The following is a 15864-nucleotide window of genomic DNA, read 5'->3' as shown; positions in this document are numbered from 1 at the left end:
CTTAACCAAAGATTTAAGAAGTTGTACTTACTGTTTAGAACAGGGGTGTCAAACTCAATTTCACCGAGGGCCACTTCAGCATATTGGCCACCCTCAAAGGGCCACATTGACGGTACAAATCAGGAGTGCCCAGCTGCAGTCCTCTAGACTGCAACTTTTAGATGCATCCCTGCTAAAACACACCCCAGACAAAAGGCTGACTTCCCTCATTCAGTTCTGTAGAGGCTTATAATGAGTCAATGGTCCAGGTGTGTTAGAGAAGGAATGCATCTAAAGTTGCAGATGGTAGCTCTGGAAAACTAGACTTGGGCACCCCTAGCATAAATGTATGAAAATACAATGTTAAAAATAAATGAAACACCTCATATTGTTAAATAACTGATTTTATGTATTGAAGTTTTAAATATTTCGTTTGAGTTTCCATGGATGTAAAATTACTGCTCAGTTTAAAAATTACAATATTTAAATGAGTGTTTAAAGGTAAGCAAACACATAATAAAAACAAGTCACATGGGCAGACATTATAGACTACGCAAAGATTTAGTCTCAGAGGAAACTGAAATCAATTAATTAAAAAAATCCTTTCTGAATATCATCTCATGGTCTCTGAACTAAATGCGTCTTTCTGACCGAGAGCTGACAGCGTGTTGAAGAGTTACGGACCGGACGCTTTGGAGCGTCTGGTTAGGAAGCGCATTACAAACCTTTGGTTGAAATGGCGCGTTAAATTCAAGTCTCCATTACACACCAGAGAAAACTAAAGAGAATGCAACGTTGTGTTAAACCATTTGAGAAGCCGGCAGTTTATCTTGAGGAAATAAATGACGATGCAAAAGTTAATTAGACTGTAACAATGCGCAGTCCGCTGCTCAACCACTGCGGACGAGGCACCGCCGCTGCGAAGAATTAGAAATCGCTGGAAGTAACTCATCCAGCGGATTTAACAAATGGAGCCTTCTGGGTTCACGTCATCCAGAAGAGCGGCGTTCTGGAGGAGCTGCAGACGTGACATCTGTCCGTTTCGGAGAAGCGAAACCACGCAAAAATAAATAAATAAATAATCCGGACCGCACAGGGTAAAACACTCACAGACAGAGTTCAGTTGATCTGTTTGGATCAGACGGATCCAACTGACTGATTAATTAGCGCAGATTTTTCTGCAGATGGGAACCAGGAGGTTCAGACCCCAGCGGGTGAAGTGATGCTAATTTAAGTGAAGTCGCTTAATTCAATTTATTACAAATTATTGGGGCCTCAGTCAGTGGTTTTTGTCACTACGAGAAAAATGTACATGTACATTTATCTGCTTAATCTGTGATGGGATCTGGATTCACGGTGAATATTAACTAAACCGCATAGAATGCGACTAAGTAGCCGATGTTAATATGATTGTAATTTCACGGATAAAAATAGTACAGGGCCAATTTATTTTTATTTTTTTTATGTTGTCGGTCAAGATAACGGATAACAAAAAAAGTCTAGCGCGACCTGCCGCCCTGACACCAACTCACACATCTTCATTCACAGTCTTACTTGTAGATCGATTTTTCTTTTCTTGGACGTTTTGATGTTAGCTTGTCGATGTCTCAGTTTTATTCGCTGGGAAAATCAATAAGCAGCTTGAGGTGACTCTGCTGCTCTCTAGTGGCGAGAAGCCGTAATGTTGGCTGGTAACAATCGGAATGCATTGTGGGAGATGTAGTTTGTAGTCAATTCGTGCTCAAAACCTATTTTAAGTCAATCATTGGTCTATAAAATGCTGGGGGGGGCACATGTGGCCCGCGGGCCTTGAGTTTGACACATGTGCCATAGCAAGTCTCATTCATATTTTGCTTACATAAAATGATTATTTCTCTAAATTTTTGAGTGTGAATTAAAATCCTTAGTATGAAGGCTGAATTTTTTTTTTAGAAATAAGCAAGTCTTTATGTTTTTTTATTATTATTTTGGACTGTGAGTGAGAACCACATGTGCAAAGCTTATAGTCATCAGTCTCGGACTGAATTTCATTGTGTGTGGGGTTCAGTCATTGCTCTTTGGGGGTGGACCATGTCAAGCATGTTAGATCTGCACAGATGCACTCCGCAGGGCAAGTACAGCTTTGTGAGCTGTAGCTAAAACACTGGGTCCGAAGTGATGGGCACACTTCTGCAGGCCCCATTTAAATTTCTTTAGGAATTTTCTAGTTCAGAACTAAAGTTTACTCAAAGCTCTAACAATTTGCATAGAAACATAAAGATGGTGCTCTTAAGAATCATTTTATACTGTTTATCATCAAAAAAGTTGATTTGGGCTTTAATTGCACTTTAAGCACAAGAAGAGATAAAGCACATTTAAAAAAATCACTTTCTTTGTTGGTACATTTTTTCCCTTCATCAGCATTTTATAAATCAGCATATGAACACCGCCTAAAAGGTGGAGCCACAGTTTCCAACCTGTTTCTCTGTGTAAGTCCAGATCTCTGAAGTGGACTTCATGGACTCAGTGCTGGCTCTGGGATTTGGTGAAGATCTTATCCAGAGCCTGCTGCAGGTGACGTCCAAACATTTACATTCAGATTTTATATACCTGAAGATCATATTTGTACCTGTCAGTTCAGTATGCTGAAGTGGCCTCTGTATGTTCCAGCTGTATGTGCAGCACAAACACCAGATCCGCAGCGTCCTGAGCCAGCTGCTCTGTAACCAGCCAGCCTACCACAACCTGGAATGGAGACTGGATGTCCAGGTTAGAGGAGTCATGTCTGCTGCTCTGTCCTATTCCACCTCTGAAACATCTGAGCTCAAAGTAAAGAGTGGCACACACTCCCAGCTGAAGGAGGCAGGGTGGTCCTCACTCAGGGAACACATTTCTGCTTGTCTTTTGTTCAATGAGTAATATTAATTTCTGTTCATCTATAAAGGAAATGCCTTCTTTTAAAAGGATAAATAAAAAAAATACATAAGTAATGGATTTTTTTATTTGGATTGATTTCAGACATTTATCCTGTAGAGTCTACAGGTGTCAAACTCCAGTCTTGGAGCCACTGCCCTGCAACTTTTAGATGTGCCTCTGCTTCACCACACCTGAATAGAATAATTAGGTCATTAACAAGGCTCTGGAGAACTTGTCTACACAAGAAGGAGGTAATTAAGTCATTTGTACCTGTGGTACATCTAAAAACTGCAGGACAGTGGCCCTGGAGGACTGGAGTTTGACACCCTTGCTGTAGACTCATGTAGGAATAAACTTGTTAGAGACAGACTTGTTGATATGAGGCCGAGGCTCAGGCAGCGGTCTCAAACGCCTAGTGGACCGGTGGTGCTGCAGCTTTTAAACATCTCTCTGGTTCACCCGGTTCCACCAGCAGCTCTGTAGAGCTGCACTACATGCTTTAACTAAACACAGTTGCAGGACTCTGGAACTGTAGGGACACAGTTTGATACCACTGCTTTACCATTGTACTTGCGGCCTTTAGGGCTAGCTTGCAGCAGAAAACGTTTAATTTGTGACATACTAAAATGTTTCATATCAAACTTAATATTGCATGAAGACAACATAATACAAAAAGTGTTTTTTAAATGACTGAATTCATTAAAAGAAAAATGGTGATTAAAATGTTTGAGAGAAAGCAAAACAAGAAATCTACAGCTGTTAGTTGGATGTTATTTTTGTAATCGAGATGATATTTGTTATTAATTGGTTCAACATAAGTGAACTGAATTTATTCATATTGTATCAATCAGTCTTTTTCTCCTGCTTTTGGTTTCCTGCCAGTTGGCAAGTCGTTCAGTTCGTCATCAGATCGTTCCCATGGTGACCATTCGCCTTCTCCTGACTAGGAGTTCTGATGTTGGCAGCACCCAGAGCTGCATGGATCTCCAGACAGACCCCAGCAGTCTCCTGCACATGATCTCCACTCTGGAGGCCGCCTTAGCTGCAGTGAAGACCAGTCATGCTCGGCGGATTTTACGAAATATTAAATGACTCCTCCAGAACGCTTTCTCTGTGTGTGCTTGTGAGTGTGTGTCATCTTCTTATACGTTTTTGGTCATGTAAAAAATGACAGATAAATAATTTCACAACTTTTTTCACCTTAAATGTGACCTCTACAACACACTTGAAAAACAAATGGAAATCTTTCAGGACAGGTGAAAGATTAAACAAATGAGATAATGTGATTGCCTAAGTGTGCACATTCTTCTGTAACTGGAGATGTGGCTATGTTCAGATTTAACCAATTACATTCAAACTCATAACTGGAGACAGAACACATCTTCAGCTATTCTAGTTCGCTTTTTCTGATATTTTATGGCCACATCTTCCAGCACAAGCCATGATCCACAGAGAGCTTCCGAAGAATCAGTCAGGGAAGGCTACAAAAGAATTTCCAAGGAATTAAATAACACAGTGAAGACTATCAACATCAAGTGGAGAAAATATGGCACAACAGTGACATTACAAAGAACAGGATGTTCGCCCAAAATTGATAAGACAAGAAGAAAACTGGTCAGAGAGAGTGGCAAGAGACCAACAGCAACACGGGAGCTGCAGGAGTTTCTGCAAGTGCTGGCTGTGTACTACATGTGATGACAATCTCTAGTCTTCTTCATATGCCTGGGCTATGGGGTGGGGTGGCCAATAGGAAGCCTTATCTGACAGAAACGTGCAAGCTCGGCTTTATTTTGTGAAAAGACATCTGAAATCTCCCAAACGCATGTGGGGAAATGTCTTGTGGTCTGATGAAACTGAGGTTGAACCCCATACTTGCAGTGAAGGATGGTGGTGGTAGCATCATGCTTTGGGGCTGGTTTTTTATGGTGGAGGGAATTATGAACAGTTCCAAATACCAGTCAGTATTGGAACAAAACCTTTGGCCTTCTGATATAAAGATGAAGATGAAGTTCAGCTTTCAGCACAACAATGGCCCAAAGAACATATAAATCCAGAAAAGAATGGCTTCACTGAAATAAGATGAATGTCTGGGTCTGGCACTGATTCAGGTCAGTCTCAGACCTGAATCCCATCAGGGTGATCTGAAAAGGGCTGAGCGCAGGCAGTGCAACTTGTGAGGTTTGGAGCCGTTTTGCAAAGACTAGGCAAATGTTGCCACATCAAGATGTGCCATACTGATCCTACCAAAAAAACACTGAGTGCTGTAATAAAAGTCAAAGGTGCTGCAACAAAGTATTAGTTTAAGGATGTGCATATTTGTGCAACCAGGTTATTTTAAGTTTTTTATTTTTATCCTTTAAAGTTTTCAGTTTGTTTTTCAATAAAATTGCACAGGTTATAGGTCAAATTAAAAATGGAAAAAGTTGTGAAATTATTTCTTGCCGTCATTTTTTTTTACATCATGAAAACCTGGCATTTGAGCAGGAGTGTGTAGACCTTTTATATCCACCAAAAGATTTTATATATATATATATATATATAACCAGTGAACCAGCCTGTGTTTATTGGTTTTAATGGAGTGCCACTCCTGCTTCAGGTCATTTCAGGACTTGTCCACATGTAGTTGGGTCTTTATATCCACTGTGTGTATAAACACAATGGCTATAAAACAGCTCATATTTAATCATGTTTCATGTTCATTCTCTACATTTGTACAGTTAAAATAAAACAACCTTCAGTTTACTTTCACAAGCATTTTATTACATGAAGTCTTTTTACAATATTTAATGTTAGTCTCCCTCCTACAGTTTGGGTGGTCCGGTGAGCCTCCATCCTTCCATTTTGCCAGCTTTAGTAAAAAAGGCCAGTGTTCCCAGAGCCAGGCAGCCTGTCGTACCAGTCATAGCATTGTGGGCTGTGGAGAAGCAGAGACCACCGACTCATTCATCAACCAATCACATTTCATCCTGACCTCAGGCAGCTGGGAAACGCAGAAAGTTCACCACAAAGTTAGAAATCCTAAACAAATCCGCCTTTTGGCTATGATCCATTAAAGCCAATCAAAATAAGACGTGATCAAACATGAAGATTTGATATGAAACAAAAATTTATTTTTCACACTGATTGGGCAAAGCTGAATAAAAAGTTTAGTCTTTATTGGTAGGAATTTGAGCAGCACAGAAGCAATGAGTGAAAATATTGAGAGAAAAAGAAGAACTAGAGAGCTCAACATTCTGATTAAATATCTCGTTTGAGTTTTACTGTGAACCCTGACATCACTGTCGTCTGCAGGATGATTGAAGTTGCACTAATCCCAGCAGCATCGTCAGACTTCAATATTTTACATGACCTATAAGATTTTCTAAACATTTTGTAAAACCGTTTCTCTTTGTTTTCAGAAGACAAACCCCCAACTGCTCCCTCTGAACAACTGAGTTCTGAGCCAAGTGTTTTAATTCTAGTCTTCTCATACATGTAGTGAGTTCCCTGCAGTGTTCCAGTGTTCAGCCTGTGTTCACCGCTTTTAATGGAGTGCCATCTTGATTCAGGTCGTTTCAGGCCTTGTCCACACATAGTTGGGTCTTTATAAAACAAATGTCTTTGTCACATCGTTTACAATAATAGTGTCATGCACACAGGAGAGTTTTCATCTCTCTCCCGCACCAATCAGCCCCAAACATTGTCTTAAACATGTCAAATCCATAGAGGGCAGTATAGCGCAAAGCTAATGGTAGCCAATCAGATTGCTTCAAAACAAGAAAGACTGCTGGTTAGGAATTAAACATGGTGTCAGGATGTTAATTTATGAGGACACATATAAAGGTTGAACTACTTTTATATTCATAAAAGAATATAAAGCTAACAAAAATCATGACAAAATAAGTGGATATAAAGTAGACTGTTATGCTTTGGAGCCTAAATCTCCGTATTCCCATGTACACATGCAGAAACCATTTTCCCAAAATTCCACTTTGTTCAAAGGTTTTGTAAATAATAATTTTAGTTTATTTATTTACAATAATAATTGTAAATAATAAACTGAGTTTTCATGTGGATGAAGGTAAGGCAGGTAAGGTAATTTTATCTATACAGCACATTTGCACCAACAAGGCAGTTCAAAGTGCTTCATATTCCCGTTCTGTGTATAGTGAAAGCTCAAAGCGTATACAAATGTATTAGTTTTCCCAGATATACAGCTACATCTGTTGGAAGATGAGTCCTAAGAGAGCTTTGGTGACTGAAAAGCAACAGGCAGCCCAATGGAATTCAAGCATTACAGCTAGCAGCCATTACTTACTCCTGGCTCCCAGGAAGATGCCCGAGGCGCAGCCGCCAACAAAATAATTCAGTGGGTCATCAGGAGCCTCTCGGGCCTGAGCGGTGAGACATGTTGTCATTCCGAAGATGGCTCCCATAGTGGCTGGAAAATGCAAAACTGCCAATATTAATGTTCAATATTAAAATATCAAGATGATGTGTAGACTTCTCAGTAAGCAAAGAACTTTCTGAGATCTGTGACAATGTTGAGGTCAGTGCTAAAAACATCATCTGAAGCACTGAAAGTCTGCATGTTCATGACCAACAGAACATGGGTTCCAGATCTATTAGTGACAGATGTCTAGTAATGCGTTATCAATCATAGCAGCAATATTAATACCAGATATCGATATCGGCCCACTTCAGATCAGAATTGACGTCTGAAGTGACTAACTTCAAAACAAAGTTTCAAAGTCCTGCTACTGGTTTGATTTTAAAAGATGAAGTATTTCCTTACTTGTGAAACCGATACCAAAGCATAACTTCACAAGAGATTGTGATTTTTTAAACATTATTTTTCAGGGAAGAATTCTCAAAAATTAATATTTTAATAAGACTATTTTGGAAGCAAAACTCTATTCTCGTATTGTTGTGACTTTATTCTTGCAATATTACAAATTCATTCTTGTAATAAACAACATATTCTTCTATTATTATGATTTTATTCTGATAACATTACACCTTTATTCTGAAAATGAAAAAATATATATTGCTAGCCTTACCCTAACACAAGAAAACCAAAATGTTGAGCATTAATGGTCATCATGACCATCAGCTAATATAATCCAACCTTTTGTCTTAATTCAAGCAGAAAGCAGGAACATACTGAGTGATATTCTGACATGTCTCTTAAAGGAAGCAGGAACACCTGCCTGCTATCACCGTGTCTGACAACCGCCAAAACAGCAGAAACAGAAATATTTACAACACACACTATTCACAACAATCTGAATAGTTATTTCCAATTTTTTTGAATATGCATATTTTAATGAACTTACCCATTGTGACCGTTGCACTGGCAGCCCTCTGCATTGCTTCCAATGCAGTATCAGGCTGGAATGCCACTATATGATAGGCTGAACCGATCAGACCTGAAAAACACAATCATAGGTTCATTTAGAACAAGAAGCTGGGCAGCGTCCAGCAGCCTGGACCCAGCTGGATCTCCAGAACACATGAAGGAAATAATCAGGTCATCAGCAGGACTCTGCAAAACTTGACCTCACGCTGATGACGTCATTCAGACGTCTGATCAGGAGTGTTGGGCCAGGGACTCCTCTGCAGCACACCAGCCTGGAAGACTGGAGCTCAACAACCCGGTCCTGAACTGACGTTGTTAAGCAGCAGGTTTCTACGTCCTGTCAGCCACTGGCTGCAAATAAGCGTCAGGAAGTACAGCACGACATGGTGGACGCAAACTGGACAGTCAGAATTTCAACTGTCGTTCGGAAATGAGGACAAGAACGCCGACATCCATCCTGAGTTCTGTTCGGAGAACATTTCCAAACCCAGCACTGACCCCGGAGCTCTTTACATCCCGCTGGATCTCTGTAGTTCTGAAACACTCAGTAATGGATTTATGCTGAGGAACCATCACCCAGCTTTTAGATAATAATAAAAAAAACTTGAACAGATTCCCTAAATCCAGCGACCCTGATTCATTTAAGCCCATTAGCTTAGCTTAGCTAGCTGCTAAAGCGCTGTGTTTCCCGTAGCGGCCCCCGGCCCCAGAGCACCGTCTGCGGCCTGATACATACCCAGAGCTGTGCCCAGTTTGGTGGCGATCCATGTCTTCTCCACGCAGTCTGTCCCCTCTGGAACATCCCAGTAACCCATCACGATCCGCGGTGGTGCAAGGTCAACACCGAAACTCTTTCTCGTATGTCTTCAGCCAGTGGTAGAAACTATACTGCCCCCTACAGGTATGAATAGAAATCCGTCCATCGTCTGGTTCGCAATCTGAGGCACCGGAGCCGGAATTGGATCTCCGGATAGCTCAATAACTTTAGATTAAATGGTGAAAAATAATGTAACGTTTTAGAATGTAGATATAAAATGCATCTATGTCTTAGTAGTTTTGTGAGACTTTTAATGTCGTAATTAAATTAAATTATATTAAATTAAATTACAGAATGACACTGACTAAAAAAAGATTTCCCAGTGCTAAGAAAGCAGCAGGAAAAAATGGAGGAGTTGAGTTGCTGCTTTCTTAGCACAAACAGGGAAATATTTTTCTTGGATGCAAATCTCAACTGCATCACTGAGACAGTCACTGCCTATATCTCCTTCTGTGTTGACTCTATTATTCCTCAAAAGACAGTAAAGAGGTATCAAAATAACAAATGACATATAACAAAGGAATTAAGTGAGTGCATTGCCAGGAAAAAATCTGCCTTGGCAGGAGACAAGGCTGGTATTAGAGCAGCACAAAAGGATCTCTATCAGCTGCTGAGAACAGCACGGCAGCAGCATAGGGAGCAGGTGGAACGTGAACTGTCTGACTCAAACATTAAGGGAACGTGGGACTCTATCCAAGTCGTGACCAGGGGGCTTCCAAGTGGACCTGGCTGCACTAAATGAGAAAGCAAAAGCAAACGACATAAACAGTTTTTATTTACGGTTTGAAACTTGAAAGGAGTGTTGGCAAATATTAGACGATGTAAATTGTGAAGCTGAGAGCAGAATTGTAATTGATTTACAGTCAGTAACTAGGGTCTTCAAGAGTTTAAACACAGGGAAAGCAACTGGCCCAGACAATGTCTGCTTTCCTTCTCAAGAACTTTGCAGAGGAACTTTCTCCAATTTGGCTTAAACTTTTTCAGATCTCTTAGACACTCATTTGGTTCCAGATATTTGGATCAATTGTCATTCCAGTTCCAAAAATTGCAGGTCCTCAAACTGATAACGACTATCACCCAGTAGCGCTCACTTCTATTGTAATTAAATCATTTGAGAAACTCATGTTGGAGCTACTCCAAGTGGAAGTGCAGCCATTTCTGGATCCCCTTCAATTTGCTTACGCTAGTAGACGTCGTACCAGTGATGCTATTTTGACACTGTCACACCTCACACTAAAGCATCTGGAGAACTCTGCAGCATATGCTAGACTTCTTTTTGTCGATTTTAGTTCAGCTTTTAATTCCATCCATGTAAAACATTCTTCTCAGGAAATTGGTACAGTTGAAGGTTAATCCTTCTTTAAGTGGTATTATTCTTTTTTATCAAAGAGATCTCAGCAAGTAAAATTCTCTGATTCTATGTTAATAGCACAGGGGCTCCAAGGTTGCGTCAGTTCAACTTACCTTTTAATTTTGTACAGAAACGAATGTGTTAGTTCTCAACCCAATCAGTACATAAAATTTTCAGATGATACTGTTATTCTGAGTCTCTTAACAGACAATCCCGACAGTCATAAAGCTGATGTATACAAGTTTGTTTTATGGTGCGACTCTCATAAGCTACAGATAAAATGTTGAGTTATTTCTGGATCCTAAATCAATCAGTGACTGGAGTCCTATAGTCATACATGGCTGCTCCATCAAACGGGTTACATCTTTTAAATATTTAAGTGTATACATGGATGGCCATCTGAGTTGGTGCACACATGTGACAAATGTGCAAAGGTTCACCAGCATCTCTATTTTCTTAGATGACTTCGATTGTGTGGCGTTTCTAATTTTTTTTTTTTTTAATAGGGCAACCGTCAAGTCTTTCAGATATGGCATTACTGGATGGTTTGGATATCTTACTGTTAAATTAAAAACTCAAATTCAAAGTCTGGTGAAGATAGCAAGTAAGATCAACACCCCAGATCTATCTTCTCCACAACAGCTGTTTGAGCAGGCTACCAAATTGTGCTCTTAATAGTATAAAATTTTACTCCTAATTTAATTGAACTTTATTCCATATTGTGCAGTTAAACATTAAATTAAATTCTAAAATAGAACCAACTTTAACTTTATTACACTCACTAAGCAATTGTTTTACAGCCATTATACACAGCTGAGTTTGTAAGAATACAATGCATAGACCAGAAATCAGTATTTGAACAGTCATTTTTATTGTTCACAAGAAACAGTATGGAACAATATAAACATTTGCATCTTCATGACTGTATGACACCTGTAAATCAAAAGCTCTTCTACATAAATAACATGAGGTCCGTCTCTTGTACACAACTTGAAAAGCACTGAAATGCTCATTCAGACACACTGTTTGCAGTGCAAATGTAACAAACAGTAACCGCTCATCTTTCACAACAACATATAGCCCTCAACTCTGCAACCCTAGGATTCACTTTGGTTGTCTCAACATCTATCTCATAAATGGCAGTCTGCAGAAAATTGTACACATTGACCAGATCATGGTCATATGAAGTGCCGAACACAAAGTGAGCTTTAAAAAGCTCATCAAAACAGGCAAGAGAGCCTGGTGATTTACAAGGTATGGCATGTTCGTCAATCACAATGAAGTACTTATGAATCACACTCCTCTGTGTCCCTACTGCAAGCAGGTATGGTTGACGCCTTTCTGTGATGCCATCAAGGTGCCCCTGGATGTTGGTTCCTGGTTCCCGTCTGTGGCAAAAACAGAATAAAACATAATTAGTCTTAGGTTTCATAGATGAGGCAAATTACTTTTCAGGACCTCTTTAATGTCACTTGAAATGAAATTTAAGACCAACTTCACAAAAAAACCCCAAATAAATTAAATAAAAATAAGTGAATAGATAATTTTGATCAACATAAATGTTCCCCTTACTGTAACCTTACCTTGACAAACTTCACAAAATGTTCACTGGCTTGTCTGGCTGAGAGTTTTCCTGGTCTCTTGCGGCCGTGAGGTGACAGTGGCAGGAGGTGCACTAGGATCAAAATGGATGACATGTAACTGTCCCATCCTGGAAGAAAAAGTAAAATGAACATAAGCTACCAAAACTTCTTATTTGCAGCAGTGTTAACACTTCCAGAGTCAGCTTACCAAACAGTGACGGCAGGAGGAGGTGCATTTATATTGGATCAATTTACATAAAATTCTGTTACATTAAACACTTTCTTTATAATCCAGTCCAACTTACCATTTTCCACTTCTGTTGTGCCTTCAGCATTGTGAAGAAGGTTCTGAAGGTCATCAGACTGTGTGAGACCACGGCTTTCTGCTTGTAGACAGTGGGCCACTTCTCCAGGAACTTTGCAGCGATGGCTTCCCCAAACATCAATGTAAGAATAGATTGAAGTGAAGGTTTTAAAAATCATTTTACTAAACTTTGCTAAAAGTAGGTTAAGCTGAAGTGAAGATAAACATACTAATCCTCCTATGTCCAGGAATCTTGGGAAGTCCAAAAAGATACTAGATGACTTCACTGGGTCATGAATCATCTTCTGGTGATAGTTGAAAGTCTGTTTCATCTTCTTCATAACAGTTCCTTCATCAGCACAATGGCCTCAGAACACAAGCTGTCATAAGGCAGTCTTCTTCTCTCAAACAGTCCCTGTCAGTTGTTGGTCCCCCTAAAAAAAATTATATGAATGTGACACGCCATCTTAAGATTTAATAAATAAGGCTTGGGAACTTATTGTGCAGTTTGGTTGCAGGATGAGATTTGTACAAGTATAAGTACACATACCTGTCTGGGGACCTTCTTTTGTCCATTAGAAGCTTCTCTCTGGACAAACTTCAGTCTCCAAGCCAGATACCCACTCCCATCTTCTGCATTGTAATAATGCTCCTAAAAGTAGGTGAATGATAAATGTTTTTAAAGCTGTGAAAGCAAAGACAGCCATGAATGCTAGAAGCTGTGATTTACAGATTTTAGTTCACATTGTTTGAATTGCATAGATAAAATCTATTCACAAGGTTTATTCTTCAAGCTGCAGTAGCCCAACACTGGAACAATGAACTCTACAAAGGTTTGAAAATTGGAAAGTTAAAAATAAGTGGCACAGATGCAGGGCATGCAAAAGAGAAACAATTTCAGTTCTACTCAAACCATAGCCAATAGGTTGGACTTCTGTTTTGAACTTACATAGCCAAATCTGCTCTTAGGATCAGCCAGGTAAGGGAACAAGGTAATAATACCCTTGCATAGTCCTCTTTGATACATCTGGAAGTTCTTGTCTTATAGAGACACAGAAAAAACTATGAGCATTGTTAAAGGAGTAAAGAACGCCTTCAAAACAGGCAATTGTGAGAGGTGCATACAAAAAATAAATAATTTCAGCATACCCATGTTCACTGGTCATTTGCGCAACCAATATCTTGACCATGTCACGCCATCTGTTAGGCTTTTTGTCTGTGCATATTCATTGATGATCCTGTCTCCTCCTGGTTTATTCTTAGAACATTTTCAATCATCTTAAGTGATGGTAAAAATATAAATCGATACATCACAAAAACACTGTACACAAGACAATTACAAATCCTATTTTATTTCATAAAAAAGAGACAGTATTAGAAGAGCTATAATAGTCATTAGTAGAATAGTAAGTTATGTTAAAAAGCACAAATAAAAACTTCAAGAACTTACATTTTTTTTGTGAAGTCCAGAGCCTTCTATGGTAAGGATCTGGACTAAAATGTGCAGAGATATGCTGAAGGAAAAAAAACCACAGAAAGTGCTTTTTATAGAGTAATTTATATGTATATTTATATAATGTATTCAGATTTGTAAAAACTCTTTGGAAGTCTGCACAGTTATCTGCATAGCTTACTTGGGCAAGAGAGGCGTCTTCAGTACTCTGTCATGTTGCAATATAATGGTGTCATCGGAGTCCACTTCAGTTTCTCCACTGGAACTGGTCAAGGAGCTGCTTGCTGCACAACTTAGCTGATGCATATGATTATCTAAACATTTTGTTGGTAGAGTTAACAGTAGCCAACACACTAAAATTGAGAAAATTGTTTCTCTAACCCAGTGGTTCCCAAACTTTTTCTCCTGCGACCCCCCCCCCAGTGGTTTCCAAACATTTTCTGCCCCTCCTCATGGATTACAAATGGCTGGTTGAACGATGCGTGAGAGGCGGGGTGGGGGGAGAGGATTCTTCCTGTCACTATAGGAAGGTGGGGGAAAGGGGGTAATTAACCTTTTTGGGGGCAAAATGAATGTACGTAGCTGAACATAGACAACAACATCGGTAGCCTACAAGGTACTTGTTAAGCTTAAGGTTCTGTATTGATATTAGCTAGTCATCTTTTAGCTAACATTACCTGCATCCAACAGCTTTACTCAACTCAGTCGGTTAGTTTGGAGGGAAAAACTGTGAAAAGTTCTTTGCGTTTTGCTGGTTTGCTGCCGTGATTCTAACACAAACCTACGTAGCTCCGCACAGCAGCAGCAGGTCTCCTTCACAGGTGTAAACCCAGCGCGAGCGTCGTAGCGCTTGTGTTGCGTTTAAAAGCAGCTCGGAAAAAACAGGTTACCACATGTTAACAATGGATTGAACAGTTTTAACTGCTGATAAAAGTGACAGAGGACACAGATATGGGAAGTGTGAAAGCCTCTACTTTATCAAAATGACATAGGAATAACAGAGAGTTGGCCATTCTAAGGTAAAAACCCAGAGCATACAGCATTCTTTTTTTTCTTCTTCATCCAGATAGCTTCCCGTGCCCCTCCTGCAATGGCACGGTGCCCCCCTTAGGGTGCTCGCCCCACAGTTTGGGAACCTCTGCTCTAACCATATAAGTTGTTAGAGAAACCGTGTAAAAAAAAAAAAAAAGAGATTTTAAATAAATTAAACTATCAAGTCACCTGATGAGCTCTTCTCGCACGAAACAGTCCGATACAAACACAATTAACTTATGCACGTTTTTCTGTGTTCATTGTAATTAACCACTGAAACACTAAAAATAGGTTAAATTGTTGATGTAGCATGTTTCCACATGTGTGAAATGCTACAAAGGTGAATGCTTTTATGATCTCATCCTAGATTGGTGATATCAAATGGACATCAACATGTCTATACTGATCTGGAAAGCAATTTCTATCCCTATTGGTCAAACCCATAAGGATGACCAAAAATAGTTCACAAAAATAAGCAAATGACACTTCAAAACAACTTACCTTCTGGATTGAGATCTTGTGCTTCACAAATTTCCAGCACACCAAGGTTTGGACTTTTCAAAAGGAGCTCAAAAACCTCCTCATCCACTTCAGTCTTTGAGTCAAAGACTTTTAAGTCCAAGGTTGGGATGCTGAACTTTTTTGCAGCTGTGAACATAGCAAATTATGCATTTATTCTATATTTGAACATATGTAAATAATTCAAATAAGACAAAAAGTAAAAATAAATAAATCTGAAAAGTTGGTAAAGCACCTATTTTGGCACCATTCCAAAAACATTTTTGATAAACCCAATATGTGAAAATGCTGTAAACTTGTTTTGTTTGCACTCACCACATTCCAAAAACAAACTGCAAGTCAGTTGGCCTTCAAAACAGATGTATTTCTGTCGATCTCTGTATTTGACACACACAGCTTGCATCCTGCATTATATAAAAATATATTTTTCAATAATCATATAAACATACTTATCAAAGTGAATAAAAAATTAAGATAAAAGGTTGGAACCCATCATGGGGAAAAAAGCACTGGGTGGCTAACAACTGTCCTGAATGGGCTAGGCCAGAGGTGGGCAATCCTGGTCCTCGAGGTCAGGTGTCCTGCAGCTCTTA

At 39.5% G+C, this 15864-nt stretch overlaps 2 protein-coding genes and 1 long non-coding RNA gene across 6 annotated transcripts in view; 1 reads left to right on the top strand and 2 right to left on the bottom strand.

The window, feature by feature from the left end:
- Positions 1–3982, top strand: part of commd2 (COMM domain containing 2) — an 11393-nt gene extending 7411 nt beyond the window's left edge. The window contains exons 4-6 of the mRNA XM_015025506.1: positions 2458–2532; positions 2629–2727; positions 3757–3982. Coding sequence (XP_014880992.1) covers positions 2458–2532; positions 2629–2727; positions 3757–3966 — 384 coding nt within the window. The 3' untranslated portion in view covers positions 3967–3982. The remainder of the gene's footprint in view (positions 1–2457; positions 2533–2628; positions 2728–3756) is intronic.
- A 1630-nt stretch (positions 3983–5612) lies between these two features.
- ndufa11 (NADH:ubiquinone oxidoreductase subunit A11) lies at positions 5613–9118 on the bottom strand. The gene is made up of 4 exons (XM_015025507.1): positions 8949–9118; positions 8190–8282; positions 7172–7294; positions 5613–5788 (listed from the first exon to the last, which is right to left on the bottom strand). The coding sequence occupies exons 1-4, from the start codon at positions 9025–9027 to the stop codon at positions 5676–5678; spliced, it is 408 nt and encodes a 135-aa protein (XP_014880993.1). The 5' UTR covers positions 9028–9118; the 3' UTR covers positions 5613–5675.
- A 2110-nt stretch (positions 9119–11228) lies between these two features.
- LOC106942264 (uncharacterized) overlaps positions 11229–15864 on the bottom strand; it is a 9406-nt gene continuing 4770 nt past the window's right edge. For 2 of the 4 annotated variants that reach the window (XR_001423592.1, XR_001423590.1), the window contains 10 exons: positions 15254–15400; positions 13902–14034; positions 13718–13781; positions 13417–13545; positions 13217–13308; positions 12818–12919; positions 12498–12701; positions 12269–12393; positions 11964–12091; positions 11229–11768 (listed from right to left, as the gene is read on the bottom strand). This is a non-coding gene — a long non-coding RNA (uncharacterized LOC106942264). Of the gene's footprint in view, positions 11769–11963; positions 12092–12268; positions 12394–12497; positions 12702–12817; positions 12920–13216; positions 13309–13416; positions 13546–13717; positions 13782–13901; positions 14035–15253; positions 15401–15586; positions 15809–15864 lie in introns of those variants that run through there. The other 2 variants (XR_001423591.1, XR_001423593.1) reach the window with 2 other exon arrangements.

This window comes from Poecilia latipinna, unplaced genomic scaffold, assembly GCF_001443285.1.
Source record: "Poecilia latipinna isolate Pla-1442-1.1 unplaced genomic scaffold, P_latipinna-1.0 Scaffold4150, whole genome shotgun sequence".
Classification (NCBI taxonomy): Eukaryota; Metazoa; Chordata; class Actinopteri; order Cyprinodontiformes; family Poeciliidae; genus Poecilia; species Poecilia latipinna.
This window is presented reverse-complemented; position numbering and strand designations above follow the sequence as displayed.

Bases quoted from the DNA above. Each gene is read 5' to 3' on its own strand.
- ndufa11 (XM_015025507.1), bottom strand. From the start codon at position 9,027: ATGGGTTACTGGGATGTTCCAGAGGGGACAGACTGCGTGGAGAAGACA. The intron at 8,283-8,948 runs GTATGTATCAGG...TGTGTTTTTCAG, and splicing joins CAAACTGGGCACAGCTCTGG to GTCTGATCGGTTCAGCCTAT. The intron at 7,295-8,189 runs GTAAGTTCATTA...TGCATTTTCCAG, and splicing joins CAGTGCAACGGTCACAATGG to CCACTATGGGAGCCATCTTC.